At 35.8% G+C, this 24,811-nt stretch overlaps 2 protein-coding genes across 2 annotated transcripts in view; both read right to left on the reverse strand.

Annotated features, from left to right (window-relative positions):
• Positions 1–916: 916 nt before the first annotated feature.
• INSL5 (insulin like 5) lies at positions 917–4,813 on the reverse strand. Its single transcript, XM_003892019.5, has 2 exons — positions 4,172–4,813; positions 917–1,422 (listed from the first exon to the last, which is right to left on the reverse strand). Exons 1-2 carry the CDS (start codon positions 4,344–4,346, stop codon positions 1,190–1,192), a joined length of 408 nt encoding a protein of 135 aa, XP_003892068.2. The 5' UTR covers positions 4,347–4,813; the 3' UTR covers positions 917–1,189.
• An 11,289-nt stretch (positions 4,814–16,102) lies between these two features.
• Positions 16,103–24,811, reverse strand: part of WDR78 (WD repeat domain 78) — a 105,299-nt gene continuing 96,590 nt past the window's right edge. The window contains 2 exon segments of the mRNA XM_003892020.5: positions 16,103–16,317; positions 23,726–23,882. Of these exon segments, the coding sequence (XP_003892069.1) occupies positions 16,267–16,317; positions 23,726–23,882 (208 nt within the window). The 3' untranslated portion in view covers positions 16,103–16,266.

Below are 24,811 nucleotides of genomic sequence, written 5' to 3' on the forward strand. Positions count from 1 at the left end.
GATAGCTTATCTTCACAGGTGTGGGACAAAGAACAGAACTAAAAGTCATCCCTCTGCTCACCTGAGACAAATGCATGTCTGATTGCTTCCTCTCTCCTGTATTTATCTTATGTAAAAATGCAGATTCACTGAGCTGGACTAATGCACAAGTGACTATTTCTCTACTTCCCTATCACATGTGAATGGTTGATCAAAGGCTCAAAAGAATACAACCCTTTGCTTCTCACCTACCCACACTTTTTAAAAAGTATTCCTTGGCCAGGCGCGGTGGCTCACACCTATAATCCCAGCACTTTGGGAGGCAGAGGCAAGCTGATCACGAAGTCAAGAGATCTACACCATCCTGGCCAATATGATGAAACCCTGTCTGTACTAAAAATGCAAAAATTAGCTGGGTGTGGTGGTGCACTCCTGTAGTCCCAGCTACCTGAGAGGCTGGGGCAGGAGAATCACTTGAACCTGGGAGGTGGAGGTTGCAGTGAGTCGAGATTGCGCCACTGCACTCCATCCAGCCTGGTGACAGAGCAAGACTCCGTCTCAAAAAAAAAAAAAGTTATTCCTCTTTCCCAATATCCACCCTTTCCCCTTTAAATATTGAAGCCCTCAAAGTCATCTTTGGAGAAAGGCACAGACCTGTATCCTGGGTGCACATCCTTAACCTTGGGAACATAAACTTCTAAATTGATTGAGAGCTGTCTCAGATACTTTTTGGTTTACACTATGAATCAATGTTTAAGTTTTCAGTAACAATACACAGTAATTCAAACATTAGGAATGAATAGTTATTTCTGGATGGTGAGATAATAGTTGATGTTTATTTTTTATGTATATTTTTAGATTTTCCAATCACCAGCATTTTCTGTTTACTGTTTAAAAGTTGTTTACAATTTTTTAAAAAGAAAACAGCACAGTGAGCTTGATGTATAGCATTTTTATTGCAATTTTGCACAGCATTTGAAATTTCAAAGCATTAGTAGAATTTGAAAAGAACAGTTCACTAACCTTGGCAAAGGGAGAAAATATAGATCACTGTGGTTTCAACCACTCAGCTATACCTTTTAGAAAAGAAGTTTTGCCTACCCAAAAGCTATCATTTTAATAACACAATATTAGTGTTCTACCAGGGAGTAAAACACTGTAATTAAACATGTGATAAAGCTCTGCCACCCATTGGGTATTTGCTCTTGTCTTAGCAAAGAGCACTCAAATCAGTCATGGAGCAGCCATCAGTGCAACACAAAGTTTGTAAATCTTGTCTTGACATCACTGAATGCTTCTTTGACTTCCAAAGCTCTTCAGTAGGCGTCTGTCCACCCCAAAGACGGTCTTCGCCTGAGGCATCCACCTTGGGAAGGTTTTGCGCTGGATTTTCCTCAGAAAACTCACGTTTATTTGGGAGCTGGAAGGAGTTTCCTGTCTCAGCTGTATGGAAGAGAAAAAAATAATACATCCTTAGACAGCTCCTACAAAGAAGGCAGCAACCACATTACACTGTTGGGGAAATGAACTGGATCCCTGAAATGAAATAGAATCCTACACATAATTTTTTTAAATGTTGGTCTGGTTTCAGAGAGATTAGACATTTTGGGGAGAGCATAGTCATCTCCACTCTCCTCATTTTACGGAGGCAGAAACTTGAGTGCAAAGAGGAGGAGTGACAGCCAGTGTCTCTCAGCTGGTCAGGACTTGACTTCTTTTACTCGCTACCTCTGCTGGATGACCAGCAACTTCCAAAGTTATTAATTATGTGCTATAAACAAAAAACACATAAACAAAAAAACAACCTTGTGTATGCCCTGCAATCTTGATCAGTAAAGAAGGAAATGGAGACTTAAACCTCTATATCTGAAAATAAAAAGTGAAATTCAGTTTTTGCCTAAGTGTTGTTTCCAAAGTTCACATATAAGCTTCTCTCACTTTTATTTAGTTCAAATGACTTGTCAGTGCCTTAGCACACCAGCAGGCACCATGAAAAATTAAGTGAATGGATGCTGGTTGGTAAACCAGAATTGATCAGATAAATAATGCATGGGAAAACACTCTGAAAATCTGAGGAAGATTTAATAAGTGGTAGTATGATTTCAGTGATGTCCAACAGAGCTAGCCTCACAGACATCCATTCCACTGCCCTATGTGTTTCAGAGATATCCCAAATGTATTTTTTATAATGCATTTTGGTTATTCCGGAGATTGTTGTAAATCCTGTAAATTATGCTTACTCTCTTAAGGTTAAAAACCCATATAATTTTTGTTAGCATCTAGTCATACTAACCTCAATATTAAAGTGGTAGTGAAAATGGAAAATGCATGCTTTTTCAATACAATAGCCCAAATATGAACAGTTTAGGACATTTTCTAAAATGTTTTCATTACCAACATCATTTTAAATTAAACTGAAACCTTAACAATCATACATATGGTCACAACATGCTTCCTTTTTAACTTTTTAGAATAAAACATAGCAAATACAATCAATTATTAAAATAGACTCTTAAGCAAAGCACAGAAAGACAAACACCACATGATCTCACTTATATGTGGAATCTAAAAACGTCAAACTCAAAAATGTATGGCGGAGAATGATGGTTATCAGAGGGTAAGGGGGATGGTGGGGGAAGAGATGGTCAACAGTACAGAATTTCAGTTAGGAGGAATAAGTTCAAGAAGTCTATTGTACAACATGGTGACTATAGTTAATAACAATGCATTGTATTCCTGAAATTGCTAAAAGAGTAGATTTTAAGTATCCTCATCACAAAAACATAAGTATGTGAGGTAATGCATATGTTAATTAGCTTGATTTAGCTATACATACATGTATATTATATGTATACACATTTCAAAACAATATGTTGTACACAATAAATATATATAATTTTTATCAATTAAAAAAATAATTTTTAAAATAGGATTTTCAGCCATGCCCAGTGCCTTATGCCTGTAATCCCAGTGCTTTGGGAGGCCGAGACGGAAGACTGCTTGAGGCCAGGAGTTTGAGACCAGCCTGGGCAACATTGCAAGACCCCATCTCTACAAAAGATTTTAAAATTAGCCAGATGTGGTGGCACACACCTGTAGTCCTACCTACTCAGGAGGCTGAGGTGGGAGGGTCACTTGAATACAGGGATTTGAGGCTTCAGTGAGGTATAGTTGTGCCAGCCTGGGTGAGCGAGCAAGACTCTGTCTCTAATCAAATAAATAAATAAAAATTTAAAAATAGGATTTTAAATAAATTCTACCTCATACTTTAATATATAATTAACAGAAAGAATTTCAGTCAAACTTTTAAGTTAGTTGAATTGAATAATAAAGAAATAGAGTGAAGTCAGTCACTTCCCCATTTCTGAAAGACATTTGGCTCATTTCTACCTTCAAAATCCTGATCAGGCAATTCCTACTACTAGAATTCCCACCCTGCTTCCCCACCACCTTTCATAATCCCCAAATCCTTCAGGGCCTCTGTCAACAACCACCACCTCCATGATGCTGTCACTTACTACAAAAGCCCACCACCTTCTCTTTCCCACCTGAGACTCAGTATGGAATTAGTAAAGACCTTGGCTCTTGAAGCCAGATAGACCCAGTTTGCTACCTAGCCACATTTTCACTAGCTGAGAGAAAGAATTTTCTTCTTGGTAAAATGGTGGTAATTTTGCTTGCTTCACAGGATCCTTATCAGAAAGCTGAATGAAATGTTGCACATGTAACTTCCTGGGACTTAAACGTGCTCAATTCTTCCTGGGACTTAAACGTGCTCAAGCTTCTTTCCTTGCATCCATATTTAACAACTGCCGGAATTCTAACTTATTATACTATATAATTACTCATGTGTGAAAGTCTTGCTATTTCAACATGCTCCTTGAAATCACATGCTTTGCTGTAGCCTCCATAGTACCTTCCACAGATGCTGAGCTCATTGAAGTGGTCATGCAATCAAATGATTTCAAGCAGGGGACTAAAAAAGGAAGTCCTTATTTTCTGAAAGGTAGCATGCTCATCACCTCCCCAAGCCAAATTCAGTATATTTTGATAATTAATCCCTTAAATTGACATAAAAAATGCCTCAACAGTACTTAGAGAAACACTTAATAAGATAATGGTTTAAAACACAGCTTGAAAAACTAAGAGACACGTGAAAGGAAAATAAAGGAGACACATGAGTTACTGTTACCTTGCTGAGCTTGAGGGATCCCCTCCAGATGCCTTCTCCACCTAGAGCTGGCACAGATGTAGATGACTGTCCGTATATATTCTGCCCCACAGAGTCTCACAGACTCCTTGCTCCTCACTTCTGAGATGGCAAATAGGACAGAGAATAGAAACAGAGTGAAAATGGAGCCCTTCATTTTGCTGAGGACTGAACGAGAATCTGATATGGTAAGTATGGTCAAATCAAATTCTGGAGTGACTGTCACCCTCTTGACCAATTTATACTAACTTTCCTGACATTTTATTGGTCAGAACCTCATTTTTACAATATTTGCTAAGCACATAGGGTTACACAGTAAAGTTTTGAAAATGTGGTTTTATGATTATTGCCAGCTATCCAGTCACTCCTGAATACCGTCAACGCATCTGTGAGATGATAAAAACAGATGCCCTCTTGGAAGGCATTATGGAAAACTCACGGACTTTGAAAGTTGCCAAGAATGAGTTTCAATCTCAGCCTTGCTACTTACTGAGTGACATAGGCAAGTTTTAAACTTTTTGAGTTGGAGCAAAGCCTGGTGGACAACACCTGTAACCCCAGCACTTTGGGAGGCCAATGCAGGCAGATCACTTGAGGTCAGGGGTTCAAGACCAGCCTGGGCAACATAGCAAGACCCCCATCTCTACAGAAAATTTTAAAATTGCTCAGGCACAATGGCACACTTGAGCCCAGGAGTTCAAGGTTACAATGAGCCATGACAGTACTCCAGCCTGGGTGATGGTGAAATCCTGTCTCTAAAAAAAAAAAAAAAAAAAAAAAACAACAAAACTTTTTGAACCTCAATAACCATATCTCTAGAATGGGAAGACCCATCTCACAAGGGTTTTTTTGAATATTGAAAGCAACATGAATGTCAGATCAATGGGATATCACACTTAAGTAGGCAAGTTCTTATGTCCTGACTTTGAATCCTGGCCGTTGCTGTTACCTGTCTGTTACTTACCAGATCTAGACTCTTAAGCAAGTTTTTTAAAGCATCCTTCTTTGTAAAATAGTGTTGATGATTGTAACTACCTCATAGAGCTAATCTGATAATGTGTATCCCACTTGTTACAATAAACAGCTAATAGGCCAGGCACGGTGGCTCACGCCTGTAATCCCAGCACTTTGGGAGGCCGAGGTGGGCGGATCACAAGGGCCGGAGATAGAGACTATCTTGGCTAACACGGTGAAACCCCGTCTCTACTAAAAATACAAAAAGCTAGCCAGGCGTGGTGGTGGGCGCCCATAGTCCCAGCTACTCGGGAGGCTGAGTCAGGAGAATGGTGTGAACCCACGAGGCAGAGCTTGCAGTGAGCAGAGATCATGCCACTGCACTCCAGCCTGGGGAACAGAGCGAGACTCCATCAAAAAAAAAAAAAAAAAAAAACACACACACACACAGCTAATAATTATTAGCTGCTTCTCCTCTCACCATCAGAAGACTAAAAAAGACAACTTCAAAATTCAGAAGATTTTATCTGACTAGGATCTTGTTATCCTCCACCTATGACCTAGGTACACTTTTCTCAACACACATATCTATGATAATAGAAAGCTGAGTCCATATCCCAAGTAGCTAAATAATGAAATTTCTCTTTTGGTAAAACCTCTGAAAGCACTAGTTCTTGCAAAGGTCTTATCTAAACTGAGAATCCCAGAGTTTGAGATCTTACAGAGCTGTTGACTCAGGTTTTAGCAAGTTGAACAAATAATGGTTTAGTTGATTCTGTGAAATCCTTGTCTGTGATTCCTGGTTGGAAAAAAAGTGCTAAGTCTGTGGTCATGATCATATCATTTGTACTTCTTGTGAAATCGCTGTTCTTCTGTAGGGAAGCTGGAAAATAAAACAAAATAATCTATTCTCTAATTGAAAGCATTTTTTGCTCTAAAAAATAAAAATCATTTCCAAGAGTCTTGCTTTCTCCATTTCTTTGGCTGTAGTGTGAAGAATGGATTAAGAAGGGCAAGACTTGAGAAAGGAGAAACAGAAAAAGCTTTTTCAATAATTTAGATATGATGGTGGCCTGTTTAAGGTCATGGCAGAGAGGATAGGGCACATGCGTATTCAAAATATAGAAGGGTGTGGTACTGACTGGGTATCGGGGCAATGGAGAGAAAGATGTCAAATATGATACCTAGATTTCTGGCTTATTCAACTGGGAGGTAGGGGGGTCATTTGCTAAGAAAGCGACCAAAGAAACAGAAATGGTTCTGTCAACAGACAAAGCTACTCCATCTTTGTATGGGTCAAAATCAGTGTCTTTTATCAACTCCAGAGGGACATCTGTATTACCACACTCACAATATCAACAACTATTAAGCCATGTATTACCAAACTTTTTCCCTTCTTTGGAGATTTATACTGCCTATCTTGACAATGCCAGTTTTAACATAACACTGCAGTAGATCTATGGTCAGTGGCTATGGACCGGGCTTCTGCACAACCCCAGGGATATTCAACCAAGGGATGATCCCTACCTTGGATGTCAGACGGACTCTGGCATGATCCTGCTATCACCTACACTTGATCCCCCTAGGTGCAAAGTAGTCCCCTCTTCTGCCAGCTCTTAATACCTCATTAAGGCTCATTTAAATTGGGATGAAAGGCTGGCAATACTTAAGCACATTCTGTGACCTAATGGAGGCAAGTCAGCCAGCCAACTCAGCTACCCAGATGAAAAGACTCGTGACAATAATAAAAGCCCTAGATGTGAAGCCTGAAATTTGGGGGCATTATTTTCCCCATTTGTATATTGAGAGGGTTATTGCTAAAAGTCTTCTCTGCACTTCAAATTATCAGTCTTGCTATAATTGTCCAATTGTTACTCCCACCTCACAAATCTTCAGTGGCTCACTATTACCTCCAGAAGACAATCCAAACAATATGACATTTAATGCTTTCCACTCAGGTACCCAAACATCACTCTTTTCACATACCTCAAGGTCCATGAAAGGATAACCAACTGAAAAGGAATCTTTCCATCTTTTGACGAACCACAGTTTCTTGTTTGCACATCTCACAGGAGCACTTAATCCTTTTCATTTGGAGATGGACGTGATTTTGCTTCCTCATCTGGTCTGTAACTCAGTTTACTATCTATGTGGCAATTATTACGTGTCTTATTTCAGGTTTCATTCAGGTAGCTCTAACAAAATACCAGAGACTGGGTAGCTTATAACAAGAGAAATTTATTTCTCACAGTTCTGGAGGCTGGGAAGTCCAAAAGGAAGGTGACAGCATGGTCCGGATTCTGGGACTTCTGTGTCCTTACACAGAAGATGGGGCAAGCTGGCTCTCTCGGGTCTCTAAGGTCATCAATCCCATTCATGAAGGTCCTGCCCTCATGACCTATTCACCTCCCAAAGACCCGCTCTCCTAATTTCATCACCTTGGGGGTTACGATTTCAACACAGGAGACACAATATGTAATTTTCCACTCTAAGTTTTAATTTCTCCATCTATGAGATGATAATAATCTGTGTTTTATAATGTTATTGTGAAGTGGAATGAGTTAACACAAGTACAGCACCTAGCATAATATATAATTCAATAAATAATAAATTAACAGTGTCATGAACAAGGGATTAGAAAATGTTATTTTTGGTTGGGACTAGCTACTATGGATGACTTTTCTGTATAACTCTTAATCTCAAAACCATCCATAAATTTGCACTGCTGTAGCCTTTTTCTTTCCTCCCTTCCTTCATCCTTTCCTTCCATTCTTCTTTCCTTTCATCCTTCCACAAACAAGTTCTAATAAGAAAGGTCTTATGGTACTGTTTCTTAAAGTGTTTTCTTCAGAACATGAGTCTTTGCAGATGGTCTTTGAATATTTTTTTTTTAAAAAAGGATTCCATGATAGTAGTCTCTTTCTCTGAGATTAATAATGCTTACTAATATAGTAGAGCCCAGAGAAGAATTATAGTCAGGAAATTTCTTTAACTTTGTTTAACTCAATGTTTTCACAACTTATTTGATCTTGGAAATGATTCTATTGTGAAATTGATTAACATCTGAGATTGCTATGAATTTCTAGAGTAGACTTATTTCTAATTCTCCTCTGTCCCACCACATGGTAGGGTTGTATTTCTCTGCTCTTTAAAATTGGGCAAGACCATATGGCATATTTTGGCAAATAAAATGTGAGTGGATGTGACATACATCACTTCTGCCTGAAATTTAAGGATTGGTGTCTGATCCTCCAGTTCTCTCCCTCTCCCTGGCTGTGGTTACCAACAGCATTCCTGATGTGGGAACCTAATCACTGAGTCAGAACAATATGGAGCAGAACTGCCCACTGACCTGTAATGAATATGTAATATGAATGAAAAAGAAACCTTTATCATTTGAAGCCACTGAGATTTGGAGATTGCTGGTTATAACAACATAACCTGGCTTATCCTAACTAGTGTAATTATCTTACAGTTACTTACATGGTACAGATGCAGAGAATGTTTATAATGATTCAAGTTTCTAGATCAAAGCAAAATAAGTTATTTGGCCTTAACAATTGGAATTAATTACCACATTTTCAATATGATTGATTATATGAAGGCCTACAGTTAATGTGTACCAAAAACCCAAATTAACAACCAAACAATGAATTCAGTAAATATATCACTCACTTATATACTATTTATCAATGAACTATGATGACAGTATACTTAATAGATGGTATTTGGAGTAGGTTGGCATGAGTTGTATATACTGTTTGTGGCACTGGACTTTGGAAATCAGATATCAGTTCTTCCATCTAATAGCTATGTGACCTTAATACTTAAAATTTTAAGACATACTTAAAATCTCTGAATCTCAGTTTCTTCATTTGTAAAATAGAGACAATAATACAAACTTCATTAGGTTAATTGTAAGGATGAAATTATGCAAATATTGCTGATCAGAGTCTCTAGCACAAGGAAACTTTCAATAGACTGATAATTGATGGTAATTATAATGATGAGAATGCTACCAAACAGAACCTTGGTGTTAGAATGTTAGACTTTTAGGATTGCACTCTAGTTTCCAGCTAAGAGACCTTGAGGATGCATTTAACCTGTAATTTGGTTTTCTGATTTGTTACATTGAAAATATCACAGGATCAATTGCAGTAATGTTAATTATAGCTCTGATAAATTATAAAGCATATTACATATAATTATTTGATGATAATTATGATTATGATATCTCTATAAATTCATTAGCAAATACTAATTTATTTTTGTTATTTTCTGACACAGATAGTACCTGCTTATCATTGACTAATACTTAATTTTAATGCTTCTAGACAGAGTTTTCATTAAGATGCAATGACTCGTTCAGCTTTTCCTGGAAGTCATTCACAACTCCTCATTTTCTCTCACACTCCATTGACTAAACCGTTTCCATACACAAACATCCACTAAATCACCAAGTCTCTTTGGTTCTACCTTCTAAATTTCTCTATGATCCACCCACTGCTCTCTATCCCCTCTACCACGACCTCAAGTTTCATTGGCATTGCTGCAATGGCCTCTCAGTTGGCCCTCTCATCAATCCATTTTCTATACTGCTGCCAGAATGATCTTTCTGAAACTCATGATTATTGCCCATCTCTAAAACTCTCCAACAGTTTCCCTGAAGAAAATTTCCAAATTTCTCTAACATGGCCTGCAAGACATTTCATGATTTGGCCTCTCTCTACTTGTTCAGGTTTTAGATACCCTCGAACTCTAAGTCGTCCAGTTATATCAAATACCTTACAGATACTGAAGTTTCATATTCTCTTTTTCCCCATCTGAAACTCCTTTCCCTCCAATTTTTAAACCTGGTTAGCTTATGAAGAATATGTGTGGAAGGGATATTGAAATAACATTATCTGGAAAACTTTTTGCATGATTTTATAGATTACACTTTTTTACCACTCCTTACAGTGATTTTTTTAAGGCCCTATCAGTAAAGATTAAAATGACCAGCTGACATACAACTTAATAGTAATTATAATAATAACAACCTAAATAAAAAATAGGAAAAGGACCTGAATAGACATTTTTTTCAAAGAAAGCATAAAATAGCCAACAGGTATATGAAAAGTTAAACATCACTAATCATCAGGAAAATGCAAATCAGTACCAAAATATTACCTCACACTTATTAAGATGGCTATTATCAAAAAGAGAAGAGACTAATGTTGGTAAGGATGTAGATAAAAGGGAACCCTTGCACACAGCTGATAGAAATGTAAACTGGTACAGCAAATATGGAAAATAGTATAGAGAGTCCTCAAAAATTTAAAAACAGAACTACTATGCAATCCAGCAATTCTACTTATGGGTATATATCCAAAAGAAATAAAATCAGTATATTGAAGAGATATCTGCACTCCCACGTTCATTAAAACATTATTCACAATAGCCAAGATATGGAATCAACCTAAATGTCCACTGGTGGATGAATGGATAAAGAAAATGTGATACACACAGATGCAGATAAATATTATTCAACCATAAGAAAAGGAGGAAATTCTGCTACTTCTGACAACATGGATAAATCTGGAGGACATTATGCTAAGTTAAAGAAGTCAGGCACAGAGAGACAAATACTGTGTGATCTCACATATGTGGAATCTTTTTAAAAAAGTCATATTTATAGAAGTATAGAGTAGAACAGTGGTTACAAGGGGCTGGAGGATGGTGGAAATGCGGAGATGGTCAAAGGGTAAAAACTTTTACTTATGAGATGAAAAGGTTCTAGGTATCTAATATGCAGTATGATGACTATAGTTAATACTGTATTGTTTACTTGAAATTTACAAAGAGATTAGATTTTAAGTGTTCTCCACCACACACAAACATACACACATACATGAACAAAATGGTAACTAAGTGTGATGACGGATGTGTTAGTTAATTTAATTGTGGTAATCATTTCACAATGTACAATTGGAATATATACAATTTTTATTTGTCAATTAATTATACTTTAAATAAGACTGGGAGAAAATCCAAAACAAATACACCTAAAATAAAATAAAATGAGCAACTAAAAATGTTTTTTGAAATATATCTTAAAAACAATAATTTATATTTAAAGCTTTATTTTGTATGAACAGAGCAGCAGCTTTCTTACTTTTTTGTTGTCATTGTAGGCTATTAGAAATAAAGACTCAATAAATAATTGGAAAATTCAATAAAATTATTATCAGTGAGTTCTGATTTAAAACCGCCAGAACATCCTGGAATCCTCTGTTCTCCTAGTATAATGGCACCATGTCTTTTAATAGTTGACTTATTCAAGGAAAATACAGACATGGTGAAAGTACATTTTTCATTAGTTGTTCTGGATGTTGCATAAATGTCTCATCCATTTAGAAAATGCAGTGTTCATTTTTATAAGATTCATAACAATGTTTTATGTGTTCCAACTTAAGGGATACATTATGCTTTCTATTTAACCCAGGAATTCGTTTAATGTAAACTGTCAGCCTTTTAGTTTTATCACTAAATGGATACGTCAACCTACAGAAACGAAGACTAATAGCCTAGTAAATCTTCTATGGATTTGAGGGTGGATTTGACATTGTACAAAATCCTAAACAAACAAGAAAAAAAAAAAAAAGCCTAAATATTGTGTGAAGGAACAAATGAGATCATCAGCATAGTCTGCAGGAGAAGTGGAGCCTTGGCAAAGACCCAGTCAACCGCAAAGGGCAAAGAGGTTCTCAGACCAGGACATGGGGATGTGGTTCTGGGATAATCAGAATAAGAGCTGCCATTTTTGAGTGCATACCACGTACCAGGCATTTTGCTAGGTGCTTTACATCAGAGATAAATTGTTCCCCAAATGGCTGGCAGGAACACAATCTTAAAAAGTAGCAGCAATTCTCACTCTTTAAAAGAAAGGGATCGGCCGGGCGCGGTGGCTCAAGCCTGTAATCCCAGCACTTTGGGAGGCCGAGACGGGTGGATCACGAGGTCAGGAGATCGAGACCATCCCAACATGGGCTAACATGGTGAAACCCCGTCTCCACTAAAAAATACAAAAAACTAGCCGGGCGAGGTGGCGGGCGCCTGTAGTCCCAGCTACTCGGGAGGCTGAGGCAGGAGAATGGCGTGAACCTGGGAGGCGGAGCTTGCAGTGAGCTGAGATTCGGCCACTGCACTCCAGCCTGGGCCACAGAGCGAGACTCCGTCTCAAAAAAAAAAAAAAAAAAAAAAAAAAAAAAAGAAAGGGATCATAGGTTAGTTTTTGTCTTGAAGGGAAAAATTGATTTTATATTGCTATAGAACCAAAGACAACTATGACTATGTTAACCAACTTTCCAGGCTGATTTTATGTTTTATATGTTTTTGACACTTAAAATGTTTTTTTTTTCCTTCTGTGATGGTCAAGATATTTTGTTAGAATTTTTAGAAAATTCCATTTAAAATGTTATGCCGTCTTGTGATAAAGGGCAAGCATGAACCTATCATTTCCCCGTTAATTTGATAATTCATTTATTCAATAAATACTTGTTGCATTACTACTCTGTGAGCCACTGCTCTAGGTGTTGTAAATATAGTGCAGTGATTGAAACACATAGTTCCTACCCTCAAAGAACTTACAGTCTAGGAGAGAGCCAGGCACTAAGCAAATGATTGTACAAATAAACATTTAGCACAGTTGGTGCAAACCTTCATTTAGAAACTCAGTTATCCAAGAAATATATTTGCTAGAACTCTGTTCAGTTTTTGACTCCAAGTTCCCATACCACTCAGCTGGCAGAAACAAACAACATCCAGACAAGTTAATGTCAGTCCAACTTGGGCTTGGTTTCCTTCCCCTTCCCTGGACATAACTAGAGCATCTTACTCTGTGTGTGCCAAGGCCTTTCTGTCATCAAAGAGTTGGTGCCTCCTCAGTTGTCTGGCTTCTTCGGTTCTAGCAGTTCTTTACTGCTGCTGCTGCACATCACTCATGACATGAGGAATGGCTTTCAGAGTTCCTGTGGTCCCTCACAGGTCTTACTACATCCTGGACAATAGTTTTTAGAAGTAGGACATGGATCTCCTCTGCTCTAAGGATCCACAGGCCTCCCTCTTTTTCTTATCCCCCTATCCCTTTCCATCCCTGAAGAAACTTCACATTTCTCTCTATGTTTAAGATACTTGGTCTATGTCTCAAATACCTTTTCTAAGTCCTGTGCTTTTATAGAACAAAAATGGATGTAGTTGATTTATTGTCATTTTATATGTCTCCTTCAACTTATAAACACAGAGCCACTAACTTGAGAAGGGAAAGGTAATGAAGAAAAATAAAGATTAAAATATATCTCTTAATATTATCCCTCAACAATAATTTCTGAAATAATGCTATAAGAGAAATCCATGGTGACTTGAGAACAGTTAACTAAAGAACCAAATTTAATTTGATTGGATGGTAGGTCCTATGAGAGGGAGTTCACAGAGGGTTCTTCTGAGGAGACGAGATAGGAACTGGGATTTGAAAGCCATGTAAAGAGTTCATGTTTTGAAGAACAGTGAGGAGAGAGGAGGAGGATCCTTTCTCAACAGAAAGGATACACATGGCAAGGCCTCACAGCAGGAGCACATTGAAAAAAAAAAACAAATCTATGAGTATTATCACTTACAGATAAAATCTTAATTATAGATTATACACACTTGCATTTTGGTGTATGAGGCCTCAGCAAACTATATAAGGCATCAACCATTTATTGTGCCATAATGGAAAAAGTGTAAGAACTGGTCAGAGCTTTGGATTTGAGTTCAAGCCTGACCAGTTATAAGCTGTATGGTCCATGGCATATTGTATCACCTCTTCAAGCCTTAATTATATCATCTGGAAAATAGAGATTATGACAATATTACAACTACATGCCCCGTTAGTCTCATAGGATTGCTGTGATGATATTCTGGGAAAATGGATGTGAAACTGTTTGGCAAACTGTAAAGAACTTTCATGTGCATAATTATTAGTATGTTAATAACTAAATCTATTCACAGTAAAATTCAATGTTTTATTTTAGAGAGACTCCTCCTGAGATAAAATGGCAAATACTAAGTGTTCTATTTTCTCGCTTATAATTATATGTAACTACATAGAGGTGAACCAAGTGAACACACTAAATATGATACACAATTATATAGTAGTGAATACAATCTTTCTTTTCTGGAAAAGCAGCTAACAATTTACTATCAGACAACAATAATGTAAGTTCTATATGAGAGATGCCTGCTAGAAAATGATCAAATGAAGTAATGAATATCTAGCACAAAATAGAAGCCTAAAGTTAGCACAGTCACCACTCTCTCTTTAGATCCCTAACCAGCACACTAGGGTGTGTGTGTGTGTGTGTGTGTGTGTGTGTGTAAGGATAACATAAGATGGCTAATGGCAGGGCAGAATTCTTACCCAGTTCTTAAAAATGTGTGGTAAACAGAGTTTACTAGTAAAGATTCAAAGCCAGTCTATAAACCAAGCAAAATACTTCCTTCTGAAGTCCCCAGGAGGAAAGATATTAGACTAAAAATTTTATGCCGATCTATAACTATGAGAAAATCACTTAAGGCTGCAGAAGCAGGGGTGAGAAGGGTAGAAGAAAATAGGTTCAGTGCTTTAGGATCAGTTGCCCAGGATCCAAAAAGAATAGCTTTATTTTATATGGAGTCTTGAAGAACAATGGGGAAAACATGAATAATTTGTAAAGATCAAAAGTACATAATAAAAAGGAACACATTTTTTTCAATTAGATCAAGTTTTTATTTTATTACACAAGGTGTTATGGAAAGTCCAATCTTTCAGAGAGACAAAAACAAAGATAATCACAATGACATACCAGTGGAAAATTTATAATCCTTATAACCTGACCTAGCCTCTAAATCCATGTAAAATTTGCCTTACTTTTGTTTAAAGGATGGCTCCAAACAAATGGAGATTACGAAGCAATGGATACTTGTAAAAGGTAGTTCCCACTGTTGTATTGATATATATATATATATATATATATATATATATATATATATATATATATATGTGTGTGTGTGTGTGTGTGTGTGTGTGTGTGTATGTGTGTGTATATATATATATAATTATAATATATATATATTATTTTTTTCCAGAGAGTTTAGTGAATTTCATATGCCCTATCCTCTCCTCTCCATGTAGAATGCTTTATAGAACAGCCCATAATGTCCTGTGGTCTCAGTTAAACCCAGGATTTGTTAAAACAAACTGCATAAAATAGCCTGTTAGCAATGAATATTTGGAGGAGTCACTGCTCCCCATCTACACTCCGATTTTCACAACCTTGCTCTAGAACTCTTCATAAAATAACATCCTGATGTGGCCTATAGATCAGAGACTTTTTATTTTCTATCTGGGTCCATTGAAGTCTGGGCTTAAAATCCAGAGCTGATTCTGGGCAAACAGAGGAGAGTACCCTGTTGTGTCCCAGATTAATTTTTCTTACTGAATTGGGAATGTGATAATCACTGGCCAAACAATAAAATTCTGATATTTACTGTCATATATTTTGCTTGCCAAATAGTCTAACAAAGTTCTATAGCTTCGTCTCTTAGTTCTAAGCAGATAAAACGTTAGGTACAAGAATCCACTATTTTCATCAGACTAAAAACTACGTAATTATAAACTCTGGAAAACACAGCCTAGAAAGCAGCGCCTGGAAAGCAGAAGCTTTAAAAGTCAATAGAATTGTGTGTTATAAAGATTTTAGTTTAAGCGGTTCTAATAATTTCCAAGTTTCGCTTCTATAGGTATAATAATTTTCTAATTCATTTAGACATTATATAAGAATGTACATGTACTCATATGTACTTAAAATATGATCAAGAAGTATAGTAGTAATATCTTTAGAAAAATTAAGAAAATTCCACTGAAACTCTTAAGAATAACTCTTAGATCACAAACTAATCAAATATCTCTGAAATAAAAGTTCATTAAATTTAAATTAAGTGGAATTTATACATTAAATATTGTTTTCTGAAATCAAAATCTGGTGTACAGTATATAATACAGAATATTGGATATTAAACAATTCCTTTTTTAAAACAACTACAAGAAAAATATTAAGAATGATGAATTATGCTGGTTGATTTGACTTGGATCCAAGCAAAGTATCTATTATATCTCCCTGAAAAAAAAAAGAGACACACAATTACAATGCAATAAAATGCAAATTAAAAGGTAAAGTAGTCTTTAAAATGCCATTTAAAATTTATAAGTTAGTGATACACATATCCAATAAGATTGTAAAAGGGAAACAAGCAAAGGTAAGTTTAAACAGTAATGGTTATTTCCTAGTATAAACCTACTCTTTCCATGAAAGACTTCTTTTTGAGACAGAGTCTTGCTCTGTCGCCAGGCTGGAGTGCAATGGCGCAATCTCGGCTCACTGTAATCTCCGCCTCCTGGGTTCCAGCAATTCTTCTGCCTCAGCCTCCCAAGTAGCTGGGACTACAGGCACGTGCCACCGCGCCCGGCTAACTTTTTGTATTTTTAGTAGAGATAGGGTTTCACCGTGTTAGCCAGGATGGTCTCGATCTCCTGACCTTGTGATCCACCCACCTTGGCCTCCCAAAGTGCTGGGATTACACGTGTGAGCCACCGCGCCTGGCTGAAAGACTCTTTTAATGAATTCTGATAAATAATTTTATAAAGATTCAGTAAGAAGAAAATTTTGGCAGCTCCTATTTAGCCTTAATGCTTAAGCCTAAACTTTCTCATTTATAAAGTACTGGTTAAACTTACTGATATCTTAAGTTCTTCCCTGATCTATTAATGCTTGACTTAGAGAGTAGAACTTCTCAATTTCCATGTGGGTTTTGTTATTTTTCACTTAGTGGTACTGATATTCGTACTAAAATGGGTACAATGATCATATATAAGAGGATGAAAATCAAAGATGGGAGGTGAGTTTTTAAGCAAGACAGTATAGTGAAAAGATAGGAACTGGAAGCAGAAGAGTTTCTCTATCACATAGTAAATGTAATCTTGAGAAAATCATTGAACTCTTTAGATAATGTAACATAAGTCAGTTCATATTTTTTAGCCTATACTATGCTATCTTTGGCACTTCCCCATCATTCAAAGTCCTGCACACCAAAACAGTTGCCAAGTCCGTCAATTCTAACCTTAATATGTTTCTCAAACTCATCTCTTTCTACTTCAGTTTCTCACTTGGGCAAATGTAAGAGGTAGAACTACAGAGAAAAACTTTGTTCACATGTTGTATAATGAACCATAATAGTAAAATTAGTATCCAGGAGTGATTCTCCACAGGCTGCCTGCAGAAAAGGAATTGCTTCTGTAACTCTCCATTGAAACTGACTTCTCCCAAATGCTTATACCATAATTCTCTACAGCTCAAGACTTAGACCACCAGCAATCCTCATCATGACAGTAGAAGAGCTGGTGCTTCCCCAGTCATGAATGTTAATGCAGTGGTAACTCCTGCCAACAGTTAGCTACATCATAAAGTTATAATTGCAAGCCTTGAATTCCAGTCTCCTGTTCATGCCAGACATTAGGCTGGTGTTACCACTAACCATGAACCCTAAGCTACTAGGACAGGGCTGGAGCCAACCTTTGGCCATATCCTACCACAAAAATATTCTGGTCCTTGCTCTCATCAGGAAGGGGCCAGAGTTTCAGAAATCATGTCACTTAAAACCTCCAGAGGGCCAGGCATGGTGGCTCACACCTGTTAACGCCAGCGCTTTGGAAGGCAAAGATATGAGGATTACTTGAGGCCAGGGGTTTATGATCAGCCTGGGCAACATTAACAAGTCCTTGTCTGTACAAAAAATTGAAATAAATTTTAAAAATTAAAAGTTAAAAATATTAAAAGTAGCAATTAGAAAAAGTGATACTAACTGGAGTCCTGAAAGACACTGATAAAACATAGTTTCCTTTGTATACCTCCTAAAACTGTTCTTCCCTTTCCCAGGGGTAGCCTTTATGCTAAATTTGGTGCACATCTTTCATATAGAATGAAATCATAAGGCTTCCAAAACTTTGATTCACTCTTGGTTAAAATTAATGAAAAAATTATAGGTCATAATGCTACTTGACAAGATATCTTGGTAGGAAATAATGTTTTTGACATTAGCAACTTTGGAACTTCAAATTATTATTATGACTATAATTCTCATAAGCTAAGAAAGAAAAGGTATATCATTAACATTTGGCTGTAAGTAACAAAAAAAATCTAATTAATGGTTTTTTGTTGTTGTTTAATCTCCCAAAAACTATAACCCAAAGCCTTTCAAATATAGTGACCAAAAACATGAAAAACATACTTGTATCCAAAAATTATATTTATTTACTAACATATGGAATTGATTTGTTAAGAAAATTATTCTTACCAGCCTTGAAATCGCATGCACGCACGCGCGCGCGCGCGCACACACACACACACACACACAGATTTGCCAAAAATGTTCAGATTCTCTAAGCTTAGCTTTCTGCTTGTAGAGCATACTGTTCATATTAAAAGATGGCATAACTAATTCAAATCCAAACACAAAAATGAAGCATTTTTCTTCTATATTCCAGTCTATATTTTATACTTTTACCAACTATAAATGTGTCTACAAAAAATTTTTTTTGCGTGTGTGTGTTTAAAATAATACTTGCATATATTATAACATATTGTACTTACCATGTTGAAATTTGCTTTTATCACTCGACACTGTTTTTTAAATTTATTCAAAATTTGTCATATTAACACATTAAGATATAGGTCATTTAAATCTCTGTATTGTAGTTACACATGTGAAAATGTCATATTTTATCTAACCAGTTTTCCACTGATAATCATTTGGGTTGTTTCCAATTTGTCAGTGTACGAACAAGGCTACTATAAACATTGTTTTCTCATTAGCATGTTTTTCACACCATTGCCCATGAGTTGAACAAAGCCCTAAAGATGTATAAAATCTGGGCTTGGCCTGGTGGCTCACACCTGTAATCCCAGCATTTGAGGAGGCCTAGGTGGGCAAATCACTTGAGTCCAGGAGTTCGAGATGAGTCTGAATAACATGGCAAAACCCCATCTCTACAAAATATACAAAAATTAGCCAGGCATTATGGTGTGCACCTGTAGTCCCAGCTACTTGGGAGGCTGAGGTGGGACAATTGCTTGATCCCAGGAGTTTGAGGCTGCAGTGAACTAAGATCAGGCCACTGCACTCCAGCCTGGGCAACAGAGTGAGACCTTTCCTTTAAAAAAATAAATAAATAAAATAAGGATATAATCTAATCTAATCAGATGGCATTTAAACATCTACAAAAGTTGTAATCCTACTGAACAGGAAAACTGTAATAATTTAGAATTTAATGATACAGTAAATCAATGAATTGAAGTCAATCAAGTGATCCAGCAACATGGGAAGGGTTGCAGACTTCCGTGAGATGACGGAGGACTTAGGTAATGTGTAACTAGACTTTAGGAGACATGGGCTGGGAGACAAATGCATTGGAGCATTGACAAATAAACAGTAAAACAGGGCTCAGGCTGGCAGCTAAGGTAGTTAGGTAAATCCCCTGAAATGTTCACACTGTCAGGCTTCATTCCCTGGCTAAAATCTTAAGTCAAGATGCATCTTGGCTAGCTGTGAAAATAGTCTTCAAAACTACTTATAATGTTATTCTTTTTTACCCTGAGAAGAATAAACATTGTGCACAAAAATGATGCAGCAAATCAAACAGATAACTTTAGTATTTTCTGCATTAAGGAATTTATATAATTTTAATATTTTAAATATTCATTATGTATATGAGAAGTTGCCATATTGGAATGTCTAACAGAAACATTTGCTTCTTATATAAATGTGTAATTTGGGTAATTGATTTAGACTTACAATCATGGATTGAAATCTTACCAATTTGTAAACAGCATTGGAACATTTAAGAAAATATAGTATTCATCACATTTAAAATTTTTAATTTATGAAATTAATAAGAATTCCTTAAGTATCTAAGACTTGTTTGTCCATAAGAAAATTGAAGTACTTAAAAGTCCAATATATTAAATTTATAAATGAGAATTAAAATATTTAAGAAAATTTAATTAAGTTGCAAAAACTCACTTAGCATGTATTAAAATCTGCTAGACTTAAAAAGAGAATAATAAAATATATAATCTAAATGTAACAACTTAAGATGAACTGTTCATTTTTTGTAAATCTTATTATCATTTGAATATGAGTTTTTAAAATCAAAGCAAACTGAATAATCTTTTGTAAATATAAAGGCTACCTTAGGGAACATTAGAAATAAGAAATAAATTGGCTGGCCATGGTGGCTCACGCCTGTAATCCCAGCACTTTGGGAAGCCGAGGTGGGCAGATCACCTGAGGTCAGGAGTTCGAGACCAGCCATGGTGAAACCCTGTCTCTACTAAAAGTACAAAAATTAGCCAGGTGTGGTAGTAGGCGCCTGTAATCCCAGCTACTGAGGAGGCTGAGGCAGTAGAATCACTTGAACCCGGGAGGCAGAGGTTGCAGCGAGCCAAGATCATGCCACTTGATTATACTTTCTTGAATATCTATTGTCCCTTTCTTAGAAACCATGTCTTTTGCTTGTGTGTTTGTTCATTCAGATAGTCATTCAGCATTCACTAAATGCCCATTGTGTGCTAGTACTGCGCTAGACACTTACATATATGTTTCCAAGGGGCTCAAACTAGTAAGAAAAATAAGTATTCAAAATATTCCAACTTATATTGATAGATTATTGTCACACTTGACAGGATATATATATACACACACATATATATATAAATATTTATAAAATACATACACACAAATACATATATACATTCGATGAAAAGAAAATAATCAACATGCCAATACTCACAGATTTCTCTTCCACCACTATCTCCAACACACAATAACAAAAATTTTAAAACAACTCAAACAACTCAATTCCCGCTCCCAACCACCGCAAATTCAGAGTTTATGGGCAAGTTCTTAGAGCTCTTGTGAGATGGACTAAGAGAAACATAGAGTTTTTTTTTTTTTTTTAAAGATGAATTTAGGCGTTGAGGCTACATTTAGAATTGGAGGCTTATGGACAAAAGAAGAAAAAAGATTACTATAAACTATGTATTTGGATTCACTTAAAAATTTTAAGAGATTTGAATAAGAATGGAATTTTCTTTTAATTTCTTTTAGCCATTGAGCTGTGCATCTTAGGCAAGTTTCAGTGTGGAGATAAATATCCCAGTACCTGTTAAAATATCTGATACTCAATGAATGTTTGAGAAATGAAAAAATGTTTAATATCACAAAAAAGCCATTAGGATTACATTCCTCAGAGTAGACTAAAATTATTATGTAAGAAAACCAATGCGTTTTGTGAAACAAATACAGATGATATGGAAAACAGGTAAGTAAAAGGAAAAATATACATCTTATTGGTTCTGTTTCTCTGGAGACCCCTAACACAACTTCTTAAATAATAACTGTCTTTTAACAGAATAATGTTTTTATGCAAATGAACCTCTGGAACATAAAATTTATCCAAGACTCCACCCCTAAAACTAATAATTGTAATACAAAACATGTTATTTTTTTCTCTAGTTTTTCAATGCATATTTATTCAACAAGCATTTATTGAATAACTACTATAAGCCAGACACTACTAGTCCATGGCAATACAACCCAGAACAAAAGAGACAAAAATCACTGTTTTCATAAAGTTAACATTCTAGGTGTAGGACACAGGCAATTAACAAAATATATAAATAAATTATGTTATAATGTATACATAAATTTATATATAAATAGATATAAAATGCAGAAGTAAGTTTATGTATATTCAAAGGTGTTAAATGTTATTTAAAAAATAAGTCATGAAAGAGTATTGAATAGGGGGTGTGAAAGATAGCAGAGGTTGCAATTTTAAATAAGACGATCAGGAAAGACTTAACTGAGAAAGTGACACTTGAGCAAAGATTTGAAGTAAGTAAAGAAATAAGCCCTGTGAATGTTAGGCTGGGGAAATGACAAGCATTTTATTGATTTACTTATTTAACATTTGCAGTCCATATGGTTGGGACAGAACTCTACCTCCTACATGTGACCCAGATCTAATCAATCATCTGATTTCCCTGGCCACATTTCCTTCTTGTTGGATATTTATGTTGTTCTGTTTTCCTTTTCCTTTTCTTTTCTTATCTCATGAATAATGCTATAATTTATTTTATTACATTTATAAACATTTCTATAGGATAGTCTCAGAAGTGCTAGTTAAAAGGAATCAATATTCTCCAAACATTCCCTTTTTTTTTTTTTTTTTTTTTTGAGTCAGAAGTTTGCTCTGTTGCCCAGCCTGGAGTGCAGTGGCGCCATCTCAGCTCACTGCAACCTCCGTCTCCCAGGTTCAAACGATTCTCGTGCCTCAGCCTCCTGAGTAGCTGGGACCACCCGCCACTACGCCCAGCTGATTTTTGTATTTTTAGTAGAGACAGAGTTTCACCATGTTGGCCAGGCTGGTCTTGAACTCCTGACCTCAAGTGATCCACCCGCCTCAGTCTCCCAAAGTGCTGGGATTACAGGCATGAGCCACTGTGCCCGGTCTTCTCTAAACATTTAACAGTCTTGATTCAGATTGTCAAATTGCTTCCAAAAAGTTATACCGATTTCTATTCCAACCACCAGTATGAGAGGACTTATCAAAGTTTGCCAGTACAGAGTAGTCTTATTAAAAAATTATTTTTAAATAAACTTTGTAAATCTGATATGTGAGAATGCTATTTGAATTTAATATTTTATCTTTTAAATTATTAGTGAGGTTGGATTTTAAAACATATCAACTAGTCATTTTTTGTGAATGACCTGTTCCTGACCATTGCCCATTTTTTATTGAAGTCTTGCTGTTTTTTCATATTTATTTGTACATATTTTTAACATATTTATCATATTTGTGCTAATATTTACCAGATTATTGTTTATAATAACAATGTAAATGTAAACACAAGAAACAGAGAAAAAATGAAAATTTTTAATTGAAAATTGAAAACTTTTTAAAAATAATAGGCATCTAATGACACCGAGTTGTTTGTCAAAGTTCGACACAAAACTTGGGTATTGAAGAACGTGGAATAAGAGAATAGGATAACGCTAAACCAACAGAAATAAATGCCCATTTGAGGAACATTGGAAAATATCTAAAAATACAATTATTTTATGTAACAATCTTTTAATATATGAAGTAAACTTCTTTGACCATCTTTAAAAATTATTAAGTCCCAATTACATACTAGGCACAATTTTAGGTTCTCCCATATAATATTTACAATTATTTTGCTCACCAAGATTATTATTCTCATTCTCTTTTACAGATAAAGAAGATGAGGTTGAAAAAAAAATAACCCTAATAGGTACCATGTCTAGAAGTTAGCAATTCTTGGAATTTATGTTCTTTTATTATATTACACTTAAGATACTTAGGAAAGGTAAATCCTCTGCATGCTACAAAAGTATATCTGAATAGAATAATAAAACGACACAAATTTTTTTACTCTTGAGTCTCACCCGGCCAGATTCCAAAGCAGTAGGCATATTTCTCAGTTCATACACAGAAACCTGTCCATCACTGTCTCCTACCAAAAGGCAATCTGTTTGTTTGGCAAAGAGAATGGTTGTGAACTTGATTCCAGGGTTAGCAGTATTCACAATCAGAGGGTCCAAACTGTAATGAAATATTTTATTTGTAAATTCAATTGTTATATTAATATGGTCTTTTAAATAGACAAAGAAAAATTTGAGATTTTTTAAATTAAATGTAACAAAAACCATAAGCCTATTTAAGTGTTTCCAAACTCAAAATAACTGTTCCTCACTCCTTAATCAAAACCTTCATTTCTTCAATGAACTAATTTCAACCAGGTAAATTAAAGTACTTCACAATTAAGATGGGAACTCATAAATTTAAACTTTTGTGATGGTTAATTTTGTGTGTCCACTTGGCTAGGCTATGGTACCCAGTTGTTTGGTGAAACATCAGTCTATTTTAAAGGTATTTTTTTTCAAATACAATTAATATTTAATTCACTAGAATTTGAATAAAGCCTATTACCCTCCATAATGTGGGTAGGTTTCATCCAATTAGTTGAAGGTCTTAAAAGAAAAGACTGATATCCACCCAAAGTGGAATAAAATTCTACCTGCAGAATGCCTTTCTTCTCAAGACTGCAACATGACTCCTGCCGGAAATTCCAGCCTGCCAGCCTGCCAGCTTGCACCGCAGATTTCATACTTGATAGGACCCAGTCCTTAAAATAAATGTCTCTCTCTCTCTCTCAAGAGATAGATATAAAAATAGAGATATATAGAGACAGAGACAACAATAGATGTAAGTACATACATCTTATTGGTTCTGTTTCTCTGGAGACCTCTAACACAACTTCTTAAATAATAACTGTCTTTTAACAGAATAATGTTTTTATCCAAATGAACCTCTAGAACATAAAAGTACATTTTGAACAAGAAGTTTTCCTAGTCTTCATTATCTAAAGCAATCTACCTAGGGTCCTCAAAAGAAGAGAAGTAGCAAGTTTGTATATTTCTTTTAAAAATGTGTTGTCCTGGGAATTACAGATTTTCCAGAAAAATTAAAAT

This window comes from Papio anubis, chromosome 1 (genome assembly GCF_008728515.1).
Source record: "Papio anubis isolate 15944 chromosome 1, Panubis1.0, whole genome shotgun sequence".
Taxonomy (NCBI): domain Eukaryota; kingdom Metazoa; phylum Chordata; class Mammalia; order Primates; family Cercopithecidae; genus Papio; species Papio anubis.